Source organism: Equus przewalskii, chromosome 19 (genome assembly GCF_037783145.1).
Source record: "Equus przewalskii isolate Varuska chromosome 19, EquPr2, whole genome shotgun sequence".
Lineage (NCBI taxonomy): Eukaryota > Metazoa > Chordata > Mammalia > Perissodactyla > Equidae > Equus > Equus przewalskii.
The window spans coordinates 43,414,144-43,436,584 of NC_091849.1; the positions used below are offsets into that span (position 1 = coordinate 43,414,144).

Below are 22,441 nucleotides of genomic sequence, written 5' to 3' on the forward strand. Positions count from 1 at the left end.
GTAAGAGAGTAAATATTTTAGACCTTGCAAGCTATGTGGTCTCTGTCACAACTATCAACTCTGCCGTTATAATATGAAGCAGCCACGGACAAGGTGTAAACAATGAGCGGGGTTGTGTCTCAGTAAAACTTTATGGACACAAATTCAAATTTCACATGCCAAAACATCTTTTGATTCTTTTCAACCATTAAAAAAATCTAAAAACCATTCTTACCCACAGGCCATACAAAAACAAAGACAGGCCCACCAGTTACAGGCTTAGTCTGCCTGCCCTCCAACAGCAGAAGGTTGGGCTGAGTCTCTGAGGTCTGGTCAGGAATGAAGGGTATCTTGGGAACATCAAGGTGGGAAATGTCGACAAAAATTATCCATAACCAATCTATAAATGAAAATTTGGGTGAGTTTATTGTGAGCTAAAATGTGAGGACCATGGCCCGGGGCCTTTCTCCCCGAAGGAAGAAAGGGCACCAAAGAAGTAGAGGGGCCAGCCCTGTGGCTGAGTGGTTAAGTTCGTGCACTCCACTTCGGCGGCCCAGGGTTTCGCAGGTTTGGATCCTGGGCGCGGACATGGCACTGCTCATCAGGCCACGGTGAGGCGGTGTCCCACATGCCACAACTAGAAGGACCCACAACTAAAATATACAACTATATACTGGGGGGATCTGGGTTACTTCCCCAAAAAGCAGGAAAAAAAATTGGCAACAGTTGTTAGCTCAGGCGCCAATCTTTAAAAAAAAAAAGAAGTGGGGTGTACAGAGTGGTTATATACCCCCAAAGAGGATGTTTCACATATGATTGAAATGTCCCTTTTACAACAGTCGTGAGACTGCTCTGTCGGCATAGAGATTGATGGACACAGCAAGTAGGTCTGCTGTCTCGGTGGACACAGCAGGGTGGCAGGTCTGTTGTCTCAAGCTGGGTGGTCACAGGTGAGCTGGGTGGTCAAAGGTGAGCACAGCAATCAGTTCCTAGCCTAAGGAAAGATGCTTATCCTTAAGGAAATGCCAGTGTAGGGGGAAGTTGCACCTTTATCTTAAGGCCATTTATTCTTGCCATAGTAAATGTTTAAAGCAGATATACAATGCGTGCTCGATGGCCATGTCAGGCCCTTTTGGAAAAACAAAGTCAGGCTGAATTAGGTTTACACCAAATGGCTTCCTCATATACTCCAATATATCCTATTGCTTGCCATTTCTATTTGTCACAAGTGCTGCTGGAAATAGGCTTCTGGAGATCCAGGGGGTTTTAAGCCATCTTTAATAGCCTTCAGTGGCTTCCCTCACCCGAACTTAAGGTCAGAACTTAGGGCATTTATGGCCCTCGGTGACCAGCTCTTCCTGACTCCCTCAGGGGTCTCTGGGCTATGCTCCCTCTGTCAGGGCTGTGCCTTTCCATGCTTTTCCCTCTCCTGGGAGTAGACCTGTGCCATAGCCTGGCTAGCCATAGCCCTAAGCCTGCCCCCTTCCTCAGGCTGAGCTGGGAGTCTCCGATGCTTCTCCCACATTGCTATGATTCACACCTGGCCTGCTGCAGTCTCCAATGGACTAAGGACTCTCTGTCCTGTTTGTGCATCTCTGCATCCCCAGGTGAGGCTCACAGTGGGGGCTTAGTAAGTGTCAGTGAGTGGAAGGAGTCATCTTGGAAGGCTTCCAGGAGAAAAGGTGGTGGAATTTCTGTGCTGGGGCAAGATTTGAGACTTTCCCATTAAGAAATCCCTGAGGAGTCTCTGGTCCTGACACTGAACCACAGGCGTGATTCCTGCTCTGCTATGGACTTGGGTCCTGGGAGGGGAGACAGCATCCCCACTCCATTTCAGGAGCAGGGATCAAGGGAGTTAGTGGAGCAAAGGCACTGAGCTGACTGACCTTGGGGTAGTCACTGAAGCTTTCCTCTGCCAGTTCACAGAGTGTGTGCTCACTTTTACCTCTTCCCAGGACTGTGAGCTGTTGTGAATGCTCTTTGTGCAGGAAGCAGATTTTTAATTGGCTAGGCCCCTTGTGCCCAGAGGGAGGAGAGAGGGTGTGTTGACGGATGATGCTTCTGGTTTGAGATTTCCATTAGGAACAGAACATCCTGGGACTTTCCTGGCAGCAGCACCATGCCCTTCTCCACACTCACTGACCTCTCCCAGCCTCAGGCTTCTCAAAGACCACAATGAAGGGGAGAAGAAGAGTAAGTAGAGTTGAAATCGAGGCGGTGGTGATGAGGTCTGGAGTGTGGGGCAAAGAACAGGAAGGAAAGGGTCCTCTGTTCTTTGGAATTCAACACATGAACGAAGAAAATAAGAAGGAAGGGAAGCTGGGCACCAGGGAAGTGACAGAGGACTGCGGGTGGTGGGGAGATCCCTCCCCAGCACTCCAGGAGCAGGCAGAGTGGGCCAGGAGGAAGTCGATGGACATCTACAAGGTCACAGAGGTCCATTCTCTCATGGCGGGGCTGTGGATGGGGTAAGTTTCCAAGATGAGGCCTTGGAAAGGAAGCGCAGCTTGCCAGCTGGAGGGCACGCAGAAAGGGCAGAGCCAGGAGAGGCATGGAGACCGCAGCTCGCTGGGCAGGCGCACGGCCTGAGGGCCCCGGTGCCACAGCTGAAGGGGAACAACTTGGTTCTGGCCGCCCTCTGGCCAGCGTCTTCAAGCAGTCTCCAAGAGCCCCTGCCACCCTGCAGCGGTCCTTGGAGACCCTCCTTTCCCTAAGTCTTGGCAGCTGAAGGAGGAAAGAGGGCGAAAAAAAGAAACCATTTTGAGAAACGGCTAGATGTGCTTATTTAGGGACGACGCAAGTTCCTGCGTTCCACACACGGGGGCGACTGCAGAAGCTGCGGAGGGTCCTTCCAGTAACGACCCCGTTCGCCTTCTCGGCTTGCTGAAGGCGGCGCCCGCAGAGCCGCCCAACAGCCCGTGTGCGGTGTGATTGATGGCGGAGAGGAGGGGTCAATCAACCATTCCCTTTACGCTCCATCCGACCCCCGAGGCCGTGCCGGGCTAGCTGGGCCTGGCGAGGGGGGAAGAGAGTCCCGCCTGCGACTCTACCTAAGAGTAAACCGGACGGGATCAGCCACTCCCTACCCGGGACCCCGGGAGAACGGCAGCGGGGCGGAGCCGCAGCAGAGACAAGACCCGGGCCGCAGCGGGTGGGGCGGAGCATCGAGGGAAGGGGGTGGTGCGGGCGCGGGGGCTCCGAGGCGGGCCTGGAAACTGCTGGAAGTAATCGCAGTACCGCCGTCCTCGCTCCTTCCGCCGCGCGCAGGCAAAGAGTCCCCCGCCAGGCTAGGCCAGCGCCCCTCCTCCAGTGGGAGCCACACCTTGCGAGGAAACGCTAGCACTTCCTCCTGCCCTCTGCAGGGCCGGGACTCTGGGGCTACCCAAAATTGGCCTCGATTTCTGCACCGTTCCCAGGGAAAACCCCTTCCCCTTATCGGGATATAGGAATGTGGAGGGCAGATTCTAGGAGGGAGGTCGGAGTGGTTGGCCACCTCCGCCTTGTTGTTAGCTGTCCTTCGAGGTCGGGACTCTTGGGTGTCTTTGCCTCACAGGTTTTTAGGGAGGTCAGTGGGACCTTAGCCCCTAGATCCCCCATTATGTCATATGAGCATTCCCAATCTCTAATTCGGGTGCGGGTCTTGTCTTGAAGAGCAGAGACGTGCACCCTGGACACATACTTAGGCCGGCGCCTCCCGCCCTTCACCGCCCCCTCCCCTATTTGGACCATGACGTCAAGGTGGGCGGGCGGCGGCAGGTGCGGAGCTGACAGGCATCCTCCTTCAGAGCGGAGGGATCCGGGGGCGGGCAGCTGGGATGTGCTTCGCCTTATATAGAGCGACTGGGGGCGCACACCCGCTCTCTTGAGTCACCTCGCGCAGCCCTGTTGTGGCGTGTGAGTCGGACATAGTCTGCCTACCTTGCCCTGTAGTGCTCGCCATCGTTGCCCGTTAAGGTAAGGCCGTAGTTTTCTCCTTCAGGCATTTCTGTCTTGAGCCTTCTTTCGAGTTGCTTTCATCCCTCCTGTCCTTTCCAAAGCCCTAATTTTGTTTGCTGGGGCGGCCTTTGGCATACCGCTCTTCTTGATTTCTCCGAGGTGGGCGGGAGGGGGCTCTCGGGGTTGGCTCGTTTTGTTCTACTATGCTCGAGTGACGCGCCTTCCCTTCCCCCCGGCGACGACTATCCACGGGCGAGGTGGGCTGCGGCGTGGGGCTGGGTAGTGGGTAGCTGCACGTGGTGGCCGCGCCGGCCCGGGACGCTGCCATATTTGCCCCTCCACTTCCGGACGCGGCTACGGGGCGCCGGAGGGTCCGCAAGGGTTGTGGGTGTGCAAGCTCGGTGTGACTCAGCGCAGCCCGGTGCTGGCCTGGTTTTGTCGCCTCGCGTATTTCAGGTCCGTGAGGGTCCTTTCTGTTAGGGTCCGCGACCAGGAACGCTTTTGGTCTCCTGTGGCCCGTCGTGGTTCGACTCTTATTCCAGGTCTTTCTTGCAGTCCCGGTGGAGGAGGAGGAGAGGGGGCCGGCTCTGGGAGATTCATGGGCGCCTTTCTCCCTCGCCCTTCCCCTAGAGCTGAGATTGTTCTGGAAGCTTCTAGAGCCCTACGCCCCGCCCTGGTGCCCGGATGCTGGGGCGAAGGGAGGCTGCGCGGCGGCGCCCCCTCCTCGTGTGGTCCCGGCCGACGCATGTCCGGCGGTGACGAGGGTCAGCCCGGCACACCAAGGCCACCATCTTGATTGTGTTTGGTTTGGCCCTCTACTTTGGTCACGTGTGCCGAGGGGTTGCGATGGAGCTTTTGCTTTATCGGTTCTTTGTCTTAATAGCCCTCTGGGCGGGTATACCACCGATCCTGGGGGTTATCCCATAGCCTGTGAGGCTGCAATCCCCCATCCCCTCGACGTGGGAGATGATCTGACGGGGGAGCAGTTTCAAATCATTGCTGTTTTAAAACCAGTCACTTAGGGTTTTTTCCCGTATGTCAAAAAAGGTAATAGAATTGGAGTTAGTGGTTTTCACAGTCAAATGTGCGAGTGGGTTACCGGGGATTTTTATTCACGTTGGAGATACCTAGTTGTCATTCTCTTCCATTTCTGACAAGCTCCTAGGTGATGCTCAGGTTCCTGGTCCATGGTACACTTAACAGTAGTTTGGCTCCAAGATACCTTCTCAGAAAACCTGATCTCATATCTTGTTGAACGTGTTAGCTTTTGTTTTCTCCCAGTTGGTTTCTGAGGGTGCAGAAACCCTCTTAAGGTTGCAGCCTTAAATCTGAAGAAAAGGGTCTTCAGTCTCTTGAGAATGGATACTGTTCAGCTCACCGCAGTTTGAACTAAAGCCCTTCATGTTTTCGTTGTGACTGGGTTGAACTTTAGGAGTCCTAAATTTGAGGTCATGGTGTTCCTTTGTAATTCTTGACTGCTCTCATTTAGATGCCTGAGGAAGTGCACCATGGAGAGGAGGAGGTGGAGACTTTTGCCTTTCAGGCGGAAATTGCCCAACTCATGTCTCTCATCATCAATACCTTTTATTCCAACAAGGAAATTTTCCTTCGCGAGTTGATCAGTAATGCTTCTGATGTGAGTACTGACATCTTCATGGTTTTTTAATTTAGGAGTCTAGAAAAAGGGGAGGGGGTGGTTTGGCATTTTGTAAGGCTTACTATTGAAGGGGATAAACCTGCTCTAAGTTACAAAAAACTTTGCCTTGTTCTGTGTTGACAGATAAGATATTGTAACGATAACTGTGGTTCTTAAGTCTTAAGGGGTAATTGGAATCGAGGCTGCTTGAGTAGAAATGGAAAATGTTTTCTTTTGGAGAAAGAGATGGGCTTTAAGAAAGCAGAATTGTAAGGTTGCAATTTGTGTTTTCAGGCCTTGGACAAGATTCGCTATGAGAGCCTGACAGACCCTTCCAAGTTGGACAGTGGTAAAGAGCTGAAAATTGACATCATCCCCAACCCCCAGGAACGCACCCTGACGCTGGTGGACACAGGCATTGGCATGACCAAAGCTGATCTCATAAATAATTTGGGAACTATTGCCAAGTCTGGTACTAAAGCATTTATGGAGGCTCTTCAGGTATTTGTTGTTTCAGCTAGGCACACACCATTTATAATCATCAGTGATTTTTGGCATGCTGTTTCTTCAAAACTTGGGTTTGACTTTTTAATTTTGGCAGGCTGGTGCTGACATCTCCATGATTGGACAATTTGGTGTTGGCTTTTATTCTGCCTACCTGGTGGCAGAGAAGGTGGTTGTGATCACAAAGCACAATGATGATGAGCAGTATGCCTGGGAGTCTTCTGCTGGGGGTTCCTTTACTGTACGTGCTGACCACGGTAAGTATGCTTTCCTGTTAAGATGCCTTAACAGGTTAGAATTCTGGGGAAACCTATAATGGAAGTTTTGAGTGTCCTATCTGTAAAACAGTTATTTTTTGATATAGTTGTGCATTTAGTTTCATCTTATACTCGATTGTGATTGACTCTTTATAGGTGAGCCCATTGGCCGGGGTACCAAAGTGATCCTCCACCTTAAAGAAGACCAGACAGAGTACTTAGAAGAGAGGCGGGTCAAAGAAGTGGTGAAGAAGCACTCACAGTTCATAGGCTATCCCATCACCCTTTATGTGAGTGTGGACTGGAGCCCTCACATGGATGATGTCTGCTGCTCTGGAAAATTGCACGGTCCCTGATTTTTTTGTTTTCATTGGTATTCTGTGCTTTGAAACTAACCATTGTCTTTGGTACTTTCAGTTGGAAAAGGAACGAGAGAAAGAAATCAGTGATGATGAGGCAGAGGAAGAGAAAGGTGAGAAAGAGGAGGAAGATAAAGATGATGAGGAGAAGCCCAAAATTGAAGATGTGGGCTCAGATGAGGAGGATGATAGTGGTAAGGATAAGAAAAAGAAAACAAAGAAGATTAAGGAGAAATACATTGATCAGGAAGAACTGAACAAGACTAAGCCCATTTGGACCAGAAACCCTGATGACATCACCCAGGAGGAATATGGAGAGTTCTACAAGAGTCTTACCAATGACTGGGAAGACCACTTGGCAGTCAAGGTGAGAATATTGGCTCAATAGGAGGAGCAAGTAGAAGGGTGTTGCTAGTAATAGACAAATGGAACTTATCCAACTGGTTGGTAGCTGGGAACTGAGACAGCCATGGAGCCACATAAGTTTACTTACTGATGTGATGACCTTTCACACATGGAGAAATGATATCCTTCCCGTTTTGTCTTGATGGCAGACTTACACAGCCAGGGTTCCGATTTGACTTTATTCATTGACCCAGGGATTATACACAGCTTGTACCTTTCTAGATTCATTTAGGGAATTAGGGCTTGGTTTTCTTAACAGCTGCCCTATAGTCTCTATCTTTAGTGTTTAGGGCAGATCTTTGTTCCAAACAGCTTGATAATTTGGTGTTGGGACCAAAAACCACTCTTATCTTGAATTTTTTTCAGCACTTCTCTGTAGAAGGTCAGTTGGAATTCAGGGCATTGCTGTTCATTCCCCGTCGGGCTCCTTTTGACCTCTTCGAGAACAAGAAGAAGAAGAACAACATCAAACTCTACGTCCGCCGTGTGTTCATCATGGACAGCTGTGATGAGTTGATACCAGAGTATCTCAGTGAGTATGTTCTTGCTCTGATGTAATTACATAATGTCCTGTGTGGCTTTCAACATTCTCAAGGGGGCTGAAGTCTTTATCTTTGATAAAGGATCCTCTGCGACATACATAGCAAGTGAGGTTCAGTGAGAAAATGGGTCCTGTTGAATCTTGATGACCCTGTCTACCTTTTTTTTAACTGAGCTTCTTCCCTGGTTGATTGTAGACTTCATTCGTGGTGTGGTTGACTCTGAGGACCTGCCCCTGAACATCTCCCGAGAAATGCTTCAGCAGAGCAAAATCTTGAAGGTCATTCGCAAAAATATTGTTAAGAAGTGCCTTGAGCTCTTCTCTGAGCTGGCGGAAGACAAGGAGAACTACAAGAAATTCTATGAGGCATTCTCTAAAAACCTAAAGGTAAGGAGGCAGCAAATCCTTACTTTCTTAATTACGATGGACTTTTTGCCCATTCATAGAGGATAAGATATTGTTTCCAAGTAACATTGTTTTTTTTCTTTCTGCCCTTAAAGCTTGGAATCCACGAGGACTCCACTAATCGGCGACGCCTTTCTGAGCTGCTGCGCTATCACACCTCCCAGTCTGGAGATGAGATGACTTCTCTTTCAGAATATGTCTCTCGCATGAAGGAGACCCAGAAGTCCATTTATTACATCACTGGTGCGTTGGAGCCTGGGTCTGAGAAAAAGCTGCTCAGGTGTAGGGAGGAGGGGGGGGACATTCATGCATACCTGGGAACTGGGGGCCGAGGGTTCTGGTCCTTGAGTCACATTCATTGATCCTACAGGTGAGAGCAAAGAGCAGGTTGCCAATTCTGCTTTTGTGGAGCGAGTGCGGAAGCGGGGCTTCGAGGTGGTGTACATGACAGAGCCTATTGATGAATACTGCGTGCAGCAGCTCAAGGAGTTTGATGGGAAGAGCCTGGTCTCAGTTACCAAGGAGGGCCTGGAGCTACCTGAGGATGAGGAGGAGAAGAAGAAAATGGAGGAGAGCAAGGCCAAGTTTGAGAACCTCTGCAAACTCATGAAAGAAATCTTGGATAAGAAGGTTGAGAAGGTAAGCAATCCTGGGACTAGGATTTATTTTATAATAAATCCCTTCCAGGCTGTTGCTTTCAAGAGTCTTGTGTTACTACACAATTGGTGCTTTTCGACAGCCTGATTTCTTTAGAGCCTGCTTTTTCTTGCTGTCTTAACCAGGCAGGTTTAAGGTTGCTCTTTGTATAGAATTTGGTAAAGATAAGGCGTTGCTTCTGAGTAGAACATAAGATATCACCCTTTTTGCCTTGAAGTGTTAATCTGATTTAATACGAACCTAAGGATTTGTGACTATCCCCAGGTGACAATCTCCAACAGGCTCGTGTCTTCACCCTGCTGCATTGTGACCAGCACTTATGGCTGGACAGCCAACATGGAGCGGATCATGAAAGCCCAGGCACTTCGGGACAACTCCACAATGGGCTACATGATGGCCAAGAAGCACCTGGAGATCAACCCTGACCACCCCATTGTGGAGACGCTGCGACAGAAGGCAGAGGCAGACAAGAATGACAAGGCCGTCAAGGACTTGGTGGTGCTGCTGTTTGAAACTGCACTGCTCTCTTCTGGCTTCTCACTTGAGGATCCCCAGACCCACTCCAACCGTATCTACCGCATGATCAAGCTAGGCCTAGGTGAGTACCTCTGTTTACCTGAGTGTGGCAAGGGTTGGTGAACTGGTCTGGTGTGGCAGAAGTGACTCAGTGCTGTTTGGGTCAAATTTCTTGGCCTTCTTTTCCACTTAGGCATTGATGAAGATGAAGTGGCAGCAGAGGAACCCAGTGCTGCTGTTCCTGATGAGATCCCCCCACTGGAGGGTGATGAGGATGCCTCTCGCATGGAAGAAGTAGATTAGGCATTTCTACTTGCAGACCAGTGTCCTCTGTATAGTGTCCCCATGGCTCCCCCAGCGGCCCTGAGTGGTCCTGGCCCACCTGGTTCCTTCTGCTGATGTCTAGTGGTTTTTTCCTCCTGTCTTTCTGTCTAAGGCAGGATACAAGGGCCTATTATTATCCCTTCCCACATTTGACATCAGGTTTGGATGTTGTGTATTGTGGGTTTTGTTTATTTTGTTCTGGAATTAAAGTATGCAAAATAAATAAGATGCAGTTTTATACAGTTCTGCTCTCCCTTGTAAAGTGGATATAATGCTGCTTTTAGCCTTTCTATCCCAAGTGTTACTGCCTGTGTACAGGTTATATGGTACACAATAGAGTATCAAAGGCTAAAGTCCCGGCTAACCAGTTTAGAAGTCACACCACACTGACTCGAAAGGATAGCTTCAAACAACTACCATTAACACCCTTTTATCAGTCCTTTCCGAAAGCATGTAGTTAAGTCAACCAAAACAGGACCCAAACCCGTTGCAGCAATTTAATTTAATAAAATAAAATTATGAGGAAAAAGTTACATTTCTGAAGTACCAAAACCTCCAACTGACTCTTGGAGCAGAGCCTGGGGATCCAGGAGTATAGGGGTTGGTGCCATTGGGCAGGGCTCTCCCCTCGGCTCCCCCAGACAGCACCATCTTCCATTCAACTCTCCTGGGAAAGCATCTGGAGCCCCCAATTGTGCTTTTCTCACCAGAGTAAGAAATGCAGGTCTCAGGGAGTCAAAGGGTGGCGATTTCATTCACGGTAGGGGACAGACAGGTGAGGTGTTGGCGGCCTCGACAGCCCCCTACACTAGAATCGTGCCTACCAGAGATGGGTAACTTCAGGCGAAAGGGGAAGGTTGTCTCTGGGCTCCCCACCTCCAACTACAGAACAAGCCTTGTGATAGTGAGAAAAAACCTGCTCTCTGCCCTTGAGCAGTAGGAGAGGAAAACTGGTATGGTGAGAGGGTCCTACGTCGCTCCACCCTTCAGATCTCTCAAACCTTCTGCACTGGGGACTCCACAGGCACAGCTTTCTTTCCCCGCTGCTTTAGGCGGCCCCGGGCATAGACTCGGAGTAGGAGGGCAGCAAAGACGACAGCCACCCCCAGTCCCCCCACCACAGTGACAGTGTGGCCATAGAGGAGACAGGAGAGTAGGATGGCAAAGGCCTGGCGGAGGGTCATGATGATGGTGAAGACAGCAGCCCCGAACTGTCCAATAGTGTAGAAGATGAAGAGCTGGCCACACGCTGAGCAAATTGAGAGCAGCAGGGCATGTGCAGCGAATTCACTGTGCCGCCCCATGAAGCGAGTTGCCTCCAGGAGGGCCCCCTGCTCTAGCAGGGAGCCCACTGTGAAAAGGCAGGAGAAGAAGTTGACCCCAAACATCATCTGCACTGATGACATCTTATAGGCAAACAAGGCATCCTGCCAGTTTGAGGTGAAGCTGTCAAAGGCAATGTAGCCTGCCAACAGGATGAGGCCTGAGAGCGTGGTGGCTGGGGAGCTGCGGGGCTCTGGTCCACTGGACAGCAGAAACATGCTGACCCCAATGGAGATGAGGCCGGCTGTCAGGTATTCCCAGTGTTCATAGCTGCGTCGAGACACCAACTTTCCCATCAGCATAACAGGGATCACCTTAGAGGCCTTGGCCAGCACCTGGGTGGGGAAGCTGACGAACTTGAGAGCTTCATACTGGCACCAGCTGCTAAGCACATTTGACAAACTGGCAAAAGAGTACCGGTACATGGGTGCCCCATGCCGGGGCTGCTTGCAGAGGATGCAGGAGAGGCCAGCCACGATCAGCGCCAGCACTCGGTTCATTAGCACCAGGAACTGTGAGTCTGTGAAGCGCTCACCTGGCGAGGTGGCTGTGGCCCCATAGCTGCGGGTCATCACTCTTTCCTGCAGCACTCCCCAAGTCAGATAAGATGCCTGGTGGGGAAGGGAAGAGACACAGGAGGACATGAGAAGGAAAAAGTGGGCAAAAAGGGGTATCTCAACATTCTTCCTCCAGATGATGTCGAAATAACTGAAAGGACAGTACATATTTTGGTTCCTCTGTAATAACCAGAAGTTTCCTGTCTTCTCCAAGCCTGATTCACGGGAATCAAGTCGTGTGTGAAACATTTATAATGAGAAATACTTTAGGACCACCCAGACCCCGTCTGTCCCCACAGTAGGGCATGTTAGAACTGACTCCATCCCCAGTATTTTCCTATCTATTCTCAAGTAATTCTGGGAAGCAAGCAGTCTTAGACAAATTTGGACACCTGTTAGTTCAACACAGTATACGAGGTGGAACTAGGAGGGCCAACTCCAGAATGCCACAAGGCCAGAATCTTAGTACCCCTCTCACATGAGTGGCTTCCTCCAACTTTTATCAGTGGGTTTACAGTATGAGACACATCATTGCAGGGGGAAGTGTAATAATAGCATAGTAGAAATCACAGAAGAGAGGGTAAGAGGAAAGAAAAGACAGTGTTTCCTCCAACCACCTCTAAGAAGATGGCAGTACAGTGTGCCCTTGGCAGGAGGGGACGCATAACATACCAACCAGCAAACTGTTGGGACTGGGAGGGTGAAAACTTTGGTACTACAGAGTCCCAGCCCACCGGGACCCAACCCAGGAGGAGAAGCAGCGCCTGCCTACCCACCTGAAGCCCAGCGGCACAGAAGAGCAGCTTCAGGGCCTGCCAAGTGGCGGTGGTCTCTGCCGGCTCTGTCCGCGGAGCCAGAGGAACCTCGTCGGAGACCTTGGGCTCACTGCCAAACACGCAAGTCTTCACCAGAGGGAAGCAAAGACCCCTGCCTGAAGAAGGCACACAACGTCAAGGCCCAGTCTTCTCCCTAGCGCCTCATCTTCCCCAGAGCAGCCAGCCTGCTCGGCTGGCGGGCCTGCTGGCCTGCCTCCCTTTCCAAGCCACTTCCCGTTTAGACGTTTGGTCAGCACTATAAAAGAATCCTAGTACACTTCCCCACCCTTTCGCCACACACCTGTCTCCAGGTAGTTCTTCCGCCTGAAGTACTGCACCAGCAGGTAGCCAGGTACCATAAAGCTGGCATAGCCAGCAGCATTCACCAAAAAGCGGAAGAACCACAGCTGGGTCCATGACTCCGGAGGGGCTTCGGCGGTCTCCCCACCTGCCCCCAGTGAGGGGAGCGCAGCCAGCAGCACCACTGCCCACCACCTGCGGGGACGGCGGACATAAGGATTAGGGTGCAGGTCCTCATCCACTCGGCCCTCCGAGGGGACCACACTGGAGAAAGGCCCGAGTCTCCTCCCCGCCCCCCTCAGCTGCAGCCCAGCCCGGACAAAGAGCCTCTCTCTCTCCTGGGGGGCCGGCGCGGGCCAGGCAGGGCTCCCTCCCTCTCCGGGGGCGGCCCCACCCCTCCGGCCACACAGGTTCCCTCTGTTCCCTCCAGCTCGCCGGCTGCTCCGGCCAGAGGCGGCACCCCCCCACCCCCCCCACAAGCCATCCTCCAGGTTCCTGGGGCGCCAGCGTTCCCCACTCCTCCGCCCCTCACCCCCCAACCCCCACCCACGCTGAGGGGCACAAGCCCACGCCGCGCCCCCAGCCCGCCGGCTCGAGGCAGCGCCGCGCCGGCCTGCCGCCTGGCAGCGGGCCCCCACCCGGCCCCCAGAGCCGAGGAGAGGCAGTCACGTGGCCCGGGGGCTCGGTCACGTGGGCACGCCGCTCCCCCAGACCCCCACCTGGCGTCCATGGTCCGGGCCGCGTGGGGCGGAGGGGGCCGGGGGATGCGGGTCCCCGGGCCTCGCGCGCCCTCCGCTCCCGCTGCCGCCTCCAGGAGCGGCCGGAGAGCGAGCGGCTGGCGGAAGTGCCGCGCTCTTCCCGCCTCCCTCCCGCGCCAGCCCCTCCGCCCTCAGCCGCGACCACGCAGCGCCCCGGGCCGCCGCCCGGCCACAGCGCCCCCGCCTGGCCCGGAGGGAGAGGGGCCTCGGTTTCCGGGAGCTGGGCTGCCCCTGAGGGGCCGGGAGCCCCCAGCCCCGGGCCTCCCCCTGCTTCGTCATCGCCCTTAGCCCTCACAGCCCGCCTGGGAGGTAGTGGTGACCACTGTCGTCTTAGGGACGAGGACACTGAAGTTCTGCGTCCCAAGCACTTCCCCTTAGGTTACTGTTTTCCCGTTTTCGGATGTCTCCTTCTTTTTTCGGCTGGGCTGGCAGTTCTGTCCCCACAACTCCCTGTGACCTTCGAGGCTCTACATGACCTGGTCCCAGTCTACCTCGCCCACTCACCACCCCCCGTAGAGCCCACTGGCCAGCTCTCAGTTTCTCTAATCCACCAAAGGCTTTCCCCCACTGCTCTCCCCTCACCCCTTACTCATCCTTATGTCTGAGTTGAGGTGACACTCATCAGAGGCCTCCCCTGACCACCCAAGGTACGGCCCTCCACCCACTCCACTGTTCTCCTTCCCACTATTCCTTTCCTTCACAGCATCCATTGCAACATGTAATTACATATTTATTTGGATGTTTGTGAATTTAATGGCTGTCTCACTCACTAGACTATAAGCTCCATGTGGCCAAAGACTGTGTTGGTTTATTCCCCATATTCTTCATCCCAGCATAGGCCTGACCAAACAGGGCCCTCAAACGTAGGTGGAATGAGAGAAAGAACATCAAAAGCCACAGCTCCCGTGTCACCCTCCATAGGCTAGCCCTTCTCTCCAGGTCCTCCAAATAGCAACCTCCAGGGCTGTGGTGAGGCCTCCTGCCTGTGTCTTCTCATTTCTCTTTCTCTTCCTCCATCCCTCTGTGTCTCCACAGAAAGGGCAAGGGCCTGAGGCCTGTTAGCCCCCTGCCCCATCCAGCAAGGCCCTACCCTGCTCAAGGGACAATTTCCTTCTCTCAGCCTCCACCACAAGGTCACAGGGCAGGCCTGTCTAAAAGTCCCCAATGCACACAGACATGCACGCGCACAAAACAGCTCTAGGGGGGAAAACTTTTCAAAAAGTCTCTGCTGTTTTAGTGTCATGTTATTGAAACTTCCCCTTCCCCAAATGCTCAGTTCGGGGCCGTCTGTGTGAAGTCTTTAAACAACACTGTTTAAGAGTCCTCAGCAGCAGTGAGGTGGAACCCCTCAGGACCCTGCTTGCTCATATTTCAGTTTCTCTCCTCACTCAGGAGGGTCCATGTTCTCCTTCCGGTTGGCAGCTTCAGGCTGACCCAACATGGGTAGAGACAAGAGCCTCTGCCATCTTCAGGAGAAGCAAACAGGCTCCGCCCAGGATACTGGGGGCTTTGGGAGTCTTCTCAGAATCTCTGTCCACCTGGGAAACTCTTCCTTCCAGACGGGCTCTCTCATTTTCGACCCCTCCTCTCAGCTCAGGACTGTGCTGGCCCCAGGCTCTGGCTTCAGCAGTCCCCAGGACACCAGAAGGGCACACTGCCTGGGCCCAAATTGCAGCAGCTGTGGCTCCAGCTTCCAGATGGGAAGAGGTGGAGCCCCCAGGGCCCCAGACCCTGCCCTGGCTTCAGTCGGCACACAGCAGTGGCTTCCCTGAGATCTTCAGGTCATCGAAGGGCAAAAGTGCAAGGGGCTGAGAAAGACAATAGAGAGAAGCAAGATCAGGGCCCGTAGGAAAAGGCAGCAGTGGGGGAGGGAGCTGGGGAGACCTACTGGGCCATTTCTTCCCCACCAAATGACAGCTGAATGACATCAGGGAACAAATCTTCTTACTAATTCCCAAAGTGGCCCCTCTGGGCTAGGCAGAGGCCTGAGGCCTTAGGCAAGCCCTTGCTCCATGGAGCTAAGGAGGACCTAGGAGGTAATCCAGCCCATGGGTCTGGTTGTTTTTTTTTGGGGGGGGGGGGATACTCATAAAACATTTTGAATATTTTTTTACATTGAACATCTAAAAATTGGAAAGACTGTACAGAAAATCTAGGTTTCATCTCTCAGAAAAAATTAGAAAGCCTGGAAATCCTCAGTCCACATTCCTCTGTAACCACCTGCTGAAGCTCAGAAGAATGACCCTTGTGCATAGACTCTCCAGTCTCCCACAGGCCCCACCACCCGCTGTCTTACACCTAGTTTCACTGATCCATTTTAGCTTCAGACTCCTCCAGGAGTCCAAGTTTGGGCACCCTGGTCCTGACCAACTAAGAAAACAGGCTGAGAGAGGAGCAGAGGCTTGCCCAAGGTCCCACAGTTGGTGAGTGGCAGTCATAGATTACAGCCCAGGAGCCTAACTTCTTGGTCCTTCCTGCTCTTACAGCGCCTTGGTGTGGGAGGAGGGTGTGGGAGGGTGTGGGAGGTCCTGGAGAGCAGAGCTGAGTATATGCCTCTTACATCCTCAGCCAGGTCCTGGGGTGTCTCATCTTCCACGTTCCGCAGCAAGGAGTCAGCACCTGCCTCACACAGAGTGGATGAGATGCTGCTGAGGCCCCGGCCTGCTGCGAGGTGCAGGGGCGTGCATCCATTGAGCATGCGGGCGTCTACTCGGGCACCAGCTTGGAGCAGGAACTGCACCAGACCCCGTTCCTGGGTCTCCACAGCCAGGTGCAGTGCTGTCTTCCCACTTGTGCCCTCCTGGAGGGGAAGAAGGATGTCAGCCAAGGTCCTCAAGAGGCAGCACCCTGAGCCCAGGCCCTGGATAAGGAGGCGAGTGCTACCACTTCTGACTGCTGCACAGGGGACCCCAGGGCTGGACTCAGTGGTGGGGCAGGCCCTAGGCCGGGCAGCACCCTGATTGGCCACCTCACCTGTGCGTCAATGTCAGCTCCGTTCTGAAGCAGCAGTTCCATGAGTGGCCGGTTCCTCTGGAGGGTGGCGATGTGGAGACAGGCCAGACCTGGGATGGGGTAAGAGTGAGGGCTGCTCATCTGCAGCCACCAACTCTCTCCATCTTTCTCCCTCTCATCAGGGACCTCCCTACCCCTCAGCCCCAAGGGACTTACTGCCCACTCAATGCCTCTGATCACAGGACTGTTAAAACACAACCCAAAAACCCCCTCAAAAGTCTAGGGGAAAGGAACTCAGAGTTTCCACCTTTTCAGAGTCATGTTATTGAAACTTGCACGCTTCAGGGGACAGGTTGCTGAGTGATGCCCCCTATACACACCCCCTCCCCGGACACACATACACACACACACCCACTCTCTCTCCCCCCAGTGAAACTCTCCCTGCCTTCATCCCTATCCTTATCCAAAAGCCACCTTCTTCAGAGCTCTCTGGATCCTCATGCCCCCAGCCCCTCCCCAGGGGCCACTTCCTCCCTGGAGCTCCCCTAGCCTTTTTGCTATCTCCTTTCTGCCTGGACGCCCCCCACCCCTGCTTAGAGAACTAGATTCAGATGAATATCCCTCACCTCCTTCAAGTCTTTGCTCCAATGTCCCTGCTCCATGAGCTTACCTGAGCACCGTATTTTAAAAATCACAGCAGCCTCCATCACCACATTCCACTTCTCGCTCTGCTCTGCCTTTCCCATAGCACTTACCCATGAGAGAACTCATTTCTTCTATTTATTGTCTGTCTCAGTCATTCTGTTTTGTTCACAGATGCAAGCCCAGCTCCCAGAATAGCGTCTGGCACATAGAAGGCCCTCAGTACATTTTTGTCAAATGAATTAATGAGTTCAACTAATCTCTATTAAACTGAATATCTTGAGGGCAAGGTTAGCTCTCTCTTTAGCACACAATAGGTTCTCAGTAAATACTAAATCAAATTCATTCATTCATTCATTCATTCAGTCAAGATGTAATGAGTAGCCATGTGCTTAGAACTGGAGGTGCGTCAATGGAAAGTTGTTACCCTGTCTTCCCTGAGGGTGGGGTCTCTGTCTCCCATCCCCTTAGGCCCTGAGGTTGCCCAGACCTTGCCAGTTTTGCAGCTGGAGGTCCAGGGAGTGAGGTGGTCCTCTGCCTGGCTCTGGCCGTCCCTCCAGCAGGCAGCGGGCACAGGCCAGATGCTGGCGCTGGCAGGCCACATGCAGGGCTGTGTCGCCGTGCCGGTCCTGCAACACCCGGCTGGCCCCCTTTAGCACCAGGGCTCGAACTGCACCCGGCTGGTCCAAATGTACAGCGAGATGGAGTGCTGTCTGTAGGCACAAACAGAGGGTCACACGGCCACTGCAGCATGCTCCCACCTCTGGGAACCTGCTAGGGTGGGCATAGGAATTGCCAGCTGCCAGCACCTTCATTGAAGGCAGCTTATAAAGGCTAAGCCCCTGGTCTTCCAAAGAAACATGACCAAGCCCTTCCCTCTGTCACTCTCCACCAGGCTCTTGGGACCCCAACTCTGGAGACAGGATGAGGGAAGTGTCCCCCTGCTCTTCTCATAGCCCCTGGAGAAAGGACAGATGGGGGCAGGGTCTGGCCTCTTGCCCTCTTGGGAGACCTCTGTTAGCCCCAGGGGCTAGGCTGTAGGGGGGGTTGGGGGGAGGAAAGACAGAGGCAGCAGGTCATCTCCACCTGGCACACTCCTCTTTAAGGCTCCATTCAGATGTCCCCTCCTGTATTAAGCCTTCCCTGGCTGCTCTCCACAGATATCGGATCCCATAGCAGCTGGTATGTGTCTCCATCACAACTCTTGTCACCAAGCTGTAATTAGGTGTTGACATGAGTCCCCTAGCCCAGGCTGTGAGCATCTTGTGGGCAAAGGCTGCATCTTACTCATGTTTGCATCCTCAGCTTCTAGTCCAGTGTCTGGCAAATGGTTTCCTGAGTCAGCAGCCCAAGGATGCTCATGTGGCTGCTGGGGATGGCTGCCAGGGCAGATATGGGTATCTGGGCACAGCCCACCTTTTCAACCCACCTGGTAAAGGTTGTTCTGAATGTCCAGAACCTCCTGGGGCAGCAAAGCTAGGCAACAGAGCAGCACAGCTGGGGCCTCATGAATCACCGCCAGGTGGACCAGCCTAGGGGGAGGGACAGGGTTTAGTGTCAGGGCCCAGGCCAGAGAGAGTGGGCTGGGGTCCTGGGGTGAGAATGAACACGGCAACTTCTAAGTAGTTACCCATAGGACAGGTGCAGGAAGTGAGAGTTTGGGCCAGGAAGTAAGGGTTGGTGCGGGAAGCCAGGATCCTGGGAGTAGAAGCTCCAAGTTCCCATGTCTGGCCTTCAGGAGGGCCTTGGCTGAGTGGGAGTGTGGGCAGGGTGCTGACAGGGCCAGGGCCTTCCTGTCCAGCCTACCCACACCCCGGCTCCCCTCTGGCCCCAGGGCTCTGCCAGGCAGCTGCAGCTCAAAGCCAAACTGAAAGCTGCCGGGGTAGCACAGAGGTGGTTTCCAGGGCCGAGCGCCCCACCTCCCTCCACCCCAACAGAGAGAACAGAGAGGGCAGAGGTGGGGTCACCCCCTCCCCCAGCACTCCATGTTCCACAGTCCAAGGGAGAGAAGACAGAGCTCTGGGGAGAGGAGCAAGGGGACAGTGCAGCGGCACCCTGTCCTGTGCCCTTCACAGGGAGTCAGGAGGGCCACTCCTCAGAAAGCACAGAGGGGCGGGGCCTGACCGGAGGCCCACACTCCTGTGTGCACCTCCGAGGGGAGGTCTGGGCAGTGCAGAAAATGTGCGTTTGTGGGGGACAAAGAGCCTTAACCTAGGAGGGGGGGCAGCTGAGAGGGGAAGTTCCAGCCCTGGGGTTTCCCCACATCAGGTGGGGAAAACGAAAGCCCGAGCTGGAGGGTCTAGGCCGCAGGGACAGCTGCCTTGGGGCATTAGTGACGGGGGGAGCTTAGCTGAAAGGCCTGCCTGGGCTGGGGAGGGGGCTGCTCAGGAGGAGGGGGGCAGGCTTGGCGGCAGGCGGCAGGAGAGGCCCAGGAGAGAGTGACGGGGGAGGGAGGAACCGCTCTGGAAATCCCCTAGGCCAGGGCCTGCTCTCTGGGTCACATTCCTGCAGCCACCTCCCTCTTTCCGTCAGTCTCCCTTCCTCCCACTTCCTCTTCCCATTTCTATATGTCCCACAGCCCAGTCTCCTCCAAGGGAAGAAAGTGCCCCCTCCTCTCAGGGAACTCCCTGGGGAGTCTGACACCTCTCCATCCACCTGCCACAGTCTAGACACTACACCTGTCTCTAACTAGAGACAGTAAAGACTGGGTCTGAGAAGCTAACAAAGGAGGGCAGTGGCAGAAGTCCCCACTCCCTGGGTCGAAGGTCAGCCATTGATATTCTGCATGGAACCCCCACAATCTTGCTCTTGGCCTGAAAGCTGGTGATCTGGGCACAGAATACAAAAAGGCCTGGGGTCACGCGTCTCCCACCACTGGGTCCAGAAGCTGTCTTTGTCAAAGGCCATCCAGGATCAGGAGATCATCTCCAAAAAGCAGGTCAGCACAGACACCTCCTGGCTCCTCTACACACCCTTCACAGTCCACTATCCCTGATCTGGGATCCCAGCCCTGTCCACTCTGTTTCTCACCCCCAAATCCCAGCCACCCCCTCTCCTGTCAGGGTTTTCTTCTTCCTGAGGGGCTAGTCCTCAACTGGCCAGCCCCTCCCACACTAGTGCTTCTTATTCAACTGCCCCCTAGCTCTGTCCCCACCAAGCTCCACCTGGACCTTGGGGAGGAAGGATAAAGTGAGGGGGTCAGACAGGACAGTGAGGGGGGACTTCGGGGGCTCAGGAGGTGGAGAGTGTCGGTAAGACTGACTCCAGCCTTCACTTCCCCTTTCTCAGCAGAGGAGGAAGTAAGCTGGGGCAGCCAGCCGCCTGTCTGTCTGCTGGGGCAACAGTGCCCCAGCCTGGCTCACCCCTCCTCCTCAGGGCCAGCCTCAGCTCTGCACCCTGGCGGTCCCCCCACCCCTGGCTTCCTGGCCCCCACTGGCAACCTGCAACCGGCATGTCTTGTTCCTTGAGACAGGGCATTCTGACTGAGGTCAAGGACCGGGAATCTCAGATATTGAGCAAACAAGGATGCCCTCTCCCACAGCAAGGAAAAAAAAAACTGGACTGGTCAGGGGAATTTTCTCTTCCTAGGGGTGGGTTATTGGTAGGTTTCTAAGATACTAGCTGGGGTTCCAGGTGCTGGTAAGGGCCCTGCTGAAAGAGAGATGATGCCAGATCCTCTGGTCCGGGCCTGGCTAGAGCTCAAAAACGGGCTCAGAGTTAAGTTTGGAGTTTGGAAGAGAGACTGGGGACTGTCCCTTCCAGGACGGGTGCTTTGAGGGATCCTCATAGTGGGGGTGCTCGGCCTGCTGTGGCTCTTAGAGAGGACCCGAGTTAGCATCGGGAGGAAGGGGTCCCATCTCAGCCTGGCCCCCATACTCACGTGTCTCCGTCCTCAGAGATGTAAGTGAGTGCTTCCAGCTGCCGAGGGCTCAGCGCCCCCGCGGGGGGCAGCGGCGAGCCTGGGTCTGTGTCCTCGGTCTCGGGGCCCCTCAACAAGGTCAGGGGCTCGGTGAGCGACGAGGAGCCATAGGTGGAGTCAGCCCGCTCCCCATCTGTGTCTTCCTTCTCCTGTGGCTCCTTGGCCGTTCGGGGAGGATGGGTCCAGGGCTGGGGGCCGCCGCCGTCTGAGGGCCCGGGGGCCGGGGCCGGGGCGGGCTCGGGCAGGGATCGCAGCGAGCGCAAAGACTCGATGCCCGAGTCATACTGGCTCTCATCCGTCTCGTCCGGCCCCTTCCTCGCCTCCGACATGCCCGCGGCGCCGGCCCGCGGGGGCCGGGTCCGAGCAGGATCCGGCTCCGGGCTCGGCCGGCGGCCTTTCCGGGTTGCAGGGCCGCGGTGCAGAGCAGGCGCCCGGCCCGGAGTGGCCTCCTTCCCGGGTTGCGGGGGCCGGACAGCTCGGCGAGAAGCACGGACCAGTCTCGGGGCGCCGGCGAGGACCACCGCAGCGGCTACTCAGGCAGCGGGGCAACCCGGTCGGACGCGCGCTCGCCCCGCCCCCTGGCCCCGCCCCCGACGGGCGCTTCCGGGCCAAGGCCCCGCCCTTCGGAATCCCCCTGACCCCGCCCTCTGCGTTGGCTGCCAGCCGGGGGTTACCCGGTCTGACTCACCCGTGCGTTAATTCACCCGGTAATTCATTCATCCAACTATTCATTCATTTACTCTTTTCCCCTTCCTGCTTCATTCTATTCATTAATTCCACGCATTCTTTCTTTCCACCTCCTCCACTTCTTCATTCATTTTTTTCCATTCATTCATTTATTCGTTTTTTTTTTTTAAGGTATGCCATTTGGTGAGAAAGATGGGCCCTGGGCTAACATCTGTTGCCAATCTTCCTCTTTTTTTCCTCCCCAAAACCCCAGTACGTAGTTGTACATCCTAGTTGTAAGTCATTCTAGTTCTTCTATGTGGGATGCTGCCACAGCATGGCCTGATGAGCGCAGTGTGTGTGTCTGCGCCCAGGACCTGAACCTGCGAACCCCAGGCCGCTGAAGCAGAGCGCGTGACCTTAACCACTTGGCCATGGGGCCAGCCCCCATTCGTTTGTTTTTAAAGGAATATTTATTCACTGCGCAAGCTGGGCGTCTCGTGGGGGGGGGGGGGGCATGTGGGTGGTGGGAGGGGGACGCATTGCTTCCTATCCCGGGCCCATTTCTTTTGCTTTCTCTTCTACCAGTGCCCAGGAGTTTGGGTAGGGAAAGGGGACACCCACTGTCTTTAAAGGAGCAGCTCTCCCTTTGGGTCCTGGATAGAGGGTCTCCTGTGTCAACTTCCCAGATCACACAGAATTGGATACGAGGATGTGTTTTTCGAAAGTGGGTTTTCTCAGGTAGACTGTTGTCTAAAAAAATCAGAATGGTCATGTTTTTCGTTGTCTAAAGGAGCAGGGTGGTCATCCCTCATGGGGTGAAACAGTGGCCTCGGGTGATTACAACATCTGGTCACCCCCAGCGGTCAGGGAAGTTTAGTTCCTCCTGGTGGGGCTGGGATGGGGAGGCCCCAGACATGCTGGGCTGTGCTCTGCTGAGGTCCCCTCTGCAGCCCGGCCCCAATGCCAGCACATCTTTTCTGTTACCCT

The 22,441-nt window shown here is 54.3% G+C and overlaps 3 protein-coding genes across 6 annotated transcripts; 1 reads left to right on the forward strand and 2 right to left on the reverse strand.

The window, feature by feature from the left end:
* The first annotated feature begins 2,007 nt into the window (after window positions 1-2,007).
* On the forward strand, window positions 2,008-9,761 carry HSP90AB1 (heat shock protein 90 alpha family class B member 1). 3 transcript variants are annotated; one of them, XM_070584728.1, is made up of 12 exons: window positions 2,008-2,172; window positions 5,405-5,551; window positions 5,846-6,052; window positions 6,153-6,312; window positions 6,469-6,602; window positions 6,730-7,038; window positions 7,443-7,608; window positions 7,814-8,004; window positions 8,118-8,265; window positions 8,393-8,661; window positions 8,944-9,277; window positions 9,389-9,761. In XM_070584728.1, the coding sequence occupies exons 1-12, from the start codon at window positions 2,155-2,157 to the stop codon at window positions 9,496-9,498; spliced, it is 2,193 nt and encodes a 730-aa protein (XP_070440829.1). In that variant the 5' UTR covers window positions 2,008-2,154; the 3' UTR covers window positions 9,499-9,761. The 3 variants fall into 3 exon arrangements, with proteins under 3 accessions (XP_070440829.1, XP_008539041.1, XP_070440830.1); XM_008540819.2 differs by lacking the exon at window positions 2,008-2,172 and adding an exon at window positions 2,814-3,933; XM_070584729.1 differs by lacking the exon at window positions 2,008-2,172 and adding an exon at window positions 4,170-4,371.
* Window positions 9,762-10,006: 245 nt separating this feature from the next.
* On the reverse strand, window positions 10,007-13,439 carry SLC35B2 (solute carrier family 35 member B2). 2 transcript variants are annotated; one of them, XM_070584747.1, is made up of 4 exons: window positions 13,234-13,439; window positions 12,516-12,709; window positions 12,176-12,330; window positions 10,007-11,453 (listed from the first exon to the last, which is right to left on the reverse strand). In XM_070584747.1, the coding sequence occupies exons 1-4, from the start codon at window positions 13,242-13,244 to the stop codon at window positions 10,515-10,517; spliced, it is 1,299 nt and encodes a 432-aa protein (XP_070440848.1). In that variant the 5' UTR covers window positions 13,245-13,439; the 3' UTR covers window positions 10,007-10,514. The 2 variants fall into 2 exon arrangements, with proteins under 2 accessions (XP_070440848.1, XP_070440849.1); XM_070584748.1 differs by lacking the exon at window positions 13,234-13,439 and adding an exon at window positions 13,065-13,183.
* A 621-nt stretch (window positions 13,440-14,060) lies between these two features.
* NFKBIE (NFKB inhibitor epsilon) lies at window positions 14,061-21,403 on the reverse strand. Its single transcript, XM_008540833.2, has 6 exons — window positions 20,747-21,403; window positions 18,296-18,398; window positions 17,357-17,579; window positions 16,246-16,334; window positions 15,833-16,072; window positions 14,061-15,080 (listed from the first exon to the last, which is right to left on the reverse strand). The coding sequence occupies exons 1-6, from the start codon at window positions 21,112-21,114 to the stop codon at window positions 15,015-15,017; spliced, it is 1,089 nt and encodes a 362-aa protein (XP_008539055.2). The 5' UTR covers window positions 21,115-21,403; the 3' UTR covers window positions 14,061-15,014.
* Between the last annotated feature and the right edge of the window lie 1,038 nt (window positions 21,404-22,441).